At 45.5% G+C, this 3,697-nt stretch overlaps 1 protein-coding gene across 1 annotated transcript; it reads left to right on the top strand.

Annotated features, from left to right (window-relative positions):
• Nucleotides 1-749: 749 nt before the first annotated feature.
• Nucleotides 750-3,697, top strand: LOC112080050 (rho GDP-dissociation inhibitor 1; the record flags this gene model as incomplete). Its single annotated transcript, XM_024145834.2, has 3 exons — nucleotides 750-890; nucleotides 1,888-1,951; nucleotides 3,299-3,697. Coding segments are annotated over 3 exons (405 nt in total), but the record flags the coding sequence as incomplete, so codon positions are not given.

Raw genomic sequence — 3,697 nt, forward strand, 5'->3', positions numbered from 1 at the left:
TTTGTTTACTGTAATCCCCAGAAATGGACATCTTATCGTACGCGCGTCTCAAAACATGGGGGAAATGGTTCCGAGTGTGTAACTAACTGACGTTGACAAACTGATCTGTTAGCCTGTGTTCTAAGAAAAGACCTGCTACTGTCACCTGATTCTCTTGAGGTGAGCAAGAGACCTTGTGCTGCTGAACAGAATGACCTGAGTCATCCTGAATGACGCAGGCCAGTGCCAGTAAAAGATGCGTGCATCATACTCGTTCGTGTATGTACTTGTAGTGATGACTGGTCAGTCATAAACTAACACAGAGAAAGGGTTCCTGGGGAACAGTATAACACAGCCACTCGTGTCAGCGGTAACATGCACTAAACTGTGAATGAATAGGAATAAATTGGGTGTCTTTTGAACATTTCAAAGCCTTCCCTCATGGTCTTTCCATGTACAGCACTTATTGCAAATTCTGGGGTAAAAACTGGTTCGACGCATTCATCGTGGGGGGAATAAAGAGAGTATTGTATTGCTTCCCCAGTCTGTTCCACTGCTAGATGTTGAGGGAGAGTGCTGCAGCACAGCTAGAAGGCAGCATTAATACCCCTGATTAAGTGTGCTAATGAGGCAGTGCCACTGCTGGGCTGAGACAATGACCCCTGCTGAGGTGTCAGCGCTGCCTAGGACTCTACGTGGCTGTTAGACACCCTACTCTCACACTCCACACTGGGGCCCTGTGGACGGCAGTCGCCTGCTGCATGCCCTAGTTAGTGTGTGTGTGTGTGTGGAGAAACCTTACTGTTTTTTTCCCCCTCGTTGTCTTTCTAACAGGAGATCTGGAGTCCTTTAAGAAGCAGTCCTTTATCCTGAAGGAGGGAGTGGAGTACAGAATAAAGATCAGCTTCAAAGTGAGAGCACAGTTCAGATGTGTTGCAGTGGTCCTTGCTGACATTTAAATGTACCGGTAACTGCCAAAATAAAGGAAACCCCAACAAAAAGTGTCTTAATAGGGTGTTGGGCCACTACGAGTCACAACAGCTTCAATGCACCTTGGCATAGATTCTACAAGAGTCTGGAACTCTATTGGAGGGATGCGACACCATTCTTCCACGAGAAATTCCATAATTTGATGTTTTGTTAATGAAGGAAAACGCTGTCTGAGGCGCCGTGCCAGAATCTCACATAAGTGTTCAATTGGTTTGAGACTGAGACAGCCATGGCATATGTTTCACATTGTTTTTATGCTCATCAAACCATTCACTGACCACTCGTGGCCTGTGGATGGGGGCATTGCCATCCTATAGGGGCATAGCCATAGTGGCCAAAATATTGGACCGCCCAGCATTTTTATGCATGATGGTATGTTCATTTCTTAATGAACCCAGGAGCCACACCTGTGTGGAAGCACCTGCTTTCAATATACTTTGTATCCCTCATTTACACAAGTGTTTCCATTATTTTGGCAGTTACCTGTACAATATGTAAGATATTGCACAAAACAATTCAATTGAACTACATTGATGCTTTTTTTGTTATATTTCAGGTCAATTGAATTGAGAATCAATGTAGTTCAATTTACGTGAATGAAAGCTGTTTGTATAAAGACCCCTTCAGTTAAATGCAGATGACACATTTCAGTTGAATGCATTCAGTTGTACAACTGACTAGGTATCCCCCTTTCCCTTTTCCCTTTCCCTAAAAAGGTGGTGGCTACACTTTTCTTTCCCCCCCACTAGAAATCAAACACTCAGATTGTGCCATTAATGAACTTGGCTTACCGGTAGGTATTGTATTTTTCAGATTTCACGGTTCACTAGGTCTTTTAAATGGCCTATTTCTGTCAGATGAGCTTGCGATAAGCTAGATTGATTTTCCATGCCGCTAACGATGCCTCTGTCTCTGCAGGTGAACAAGGAGATTGTCTCGGGACTCAAGTATGTCCAGCAGACCCACAGGAAAGGAGTGAGAAGTGAGTGCTTGCTGCTTCCTATCCCTCTTGTTTGTTCCCTCCTGACCTCCATCTCAACCGCACAAGCCTTCCTCCCATAGTAAATGTGGGAAATTGTGCCCTAGACTGAAGCGAATGTTGACATCAACGTTGAAGTTTCCCACTACCATCAGTTTCTACAGATTGCCCTGTTAAGGGAATGTACTAGGTGATACATTGTCATGGTTTTCAAATGTTGGTCTAATAGAATTGAAGAGATAAGTGGCATGATGCCACATCAACACCGTTGCTTTAGACAGTAAGTAAATGAATTAGTTCAATGAAGAGCTGTAAACACTTAAGGCCTGTGGAAACTACCATTGTTTAATGTTGACAGACAGCCCCGGCCCACACACTGCCTTCCCTTTTTAATCTGCCAAGAGAAACAGGCAGAAGGGCCAGGGACTGAAATTGAGATATTGTTTGAAACCGGATGCACAAGTCAAGGCTGAAAAACAGACTCAACACTGTCAATAGGGATATTATTGAGAAATAGTTTTGAGGCTTTCATCTCACATTTTTCCTGGGCAGAAAAAGGCAGAGGGGCAGGGTGTGAAATATGTTTGTTTGAAACTGGATGCAAGTTGAGGCACAAAACAGCCTTGTATCAATTGCTTTATTAGTGAGTCGTGTTTGTGAGGCTTATTGAGAAATCGATAGATTAAAAATAAATTAGAGCAGGCCTCCTGAGTGGCACAGCGGTCTATGGCACTGCTAAGCAGTGCTTGAGGCGTCACTACAGACCCGGGTTCAATCCAGGGCTATGTCATAGACGGTGGTGCGAAATTGGCCCAGTGTTGTTAGGGAAGGGTTTGGCCGACTGGGATTCCCTTATCCCATTGCGCTCTAGTGACTCTTCCCTTATCCCATTGCGCTCTAGTGACTCCTTGTGGTGGGCCCGGCACCTGCAAGCTGACTTTAGTCCCCAGCTGGACAGTGTGTCCTCCGACACATTGGTGCGGCTGGCTTCCAGGTTAAGCGAGCTGTGTCAAGAAGCAGTGCGGATTGGCAGGGTTGTGTTTCGGAGGATGCGTGGCTCTCGACCTTCACCTCTCCCGAGTCCGTAGGGGAGTTGCAGCGATGGGGCAAAACTGTAACTACCAATTGGATATCACGAAATTGGGGAGAAAAGGGGGTAAAAGTACAAAAAAATGCAATAAACTGGAGCAAAACAGTCATTAGTCATGTTTTTCATTAGAGCTAGTATAGTAGTTACTAGTTACTCCTTGTTTCATTCACTTTTCTGTTTAGTGCCTAATGAACACCACCCTGTATTTTTTGTCCTCCCTGGTGAGTCAAACAGCCCTTCTTTTCTCTCTGTCTCTGTAGTTGACAAGTCAGACTACATGGTGGGGAGCTATGGGCCRAGGCCGAACGAGTACGACTTCCTGACCCCGCTGGAGGAGGCTCCTAAAGGCATGCTGGCCCGCGGCACCTACAACATCAAGTCCAAGTTCACCGACGACGATAAGCACGACCACCTTTCCTGGGAGTGGAACCTCAACATCAAGAAAGACTGGAAAGACTAAGAAAGAGGCCTTCAAAACMAAACCCCACAACCATGTCCCCATTTCTCCATKAGTTTATKTTCTTCTRCTTCATTCCATCCTCATGTCTTCAATCTTCATTCCGACCCTTCCTCTTCATTCCGACCCTTCCATCCCTCTCTCGTCTCCCACGTTTCTCCCCATTTATCCGTCTGCATTAGTAGCAGCAGCAGAAGCAACG

Source organism: Salvelinus sp. IW2-2015, unplaced genomic scaffold (genome assembly GCF_002910315.2).
Source record: "Salvelinus sp. IW2-2015 unplaced genomic scaffold, ASM291031v2 Un_scaffold11235, whole genome shotgun sequence".
NCBI classification, from domain to species: domain Eukaryota; kingdom Metazoa; phylum Chordata; class Actinopteri; order Salmoniformes; family Salmonidae; genus Salvelinus; species Salvelinus sp. IW2-2015.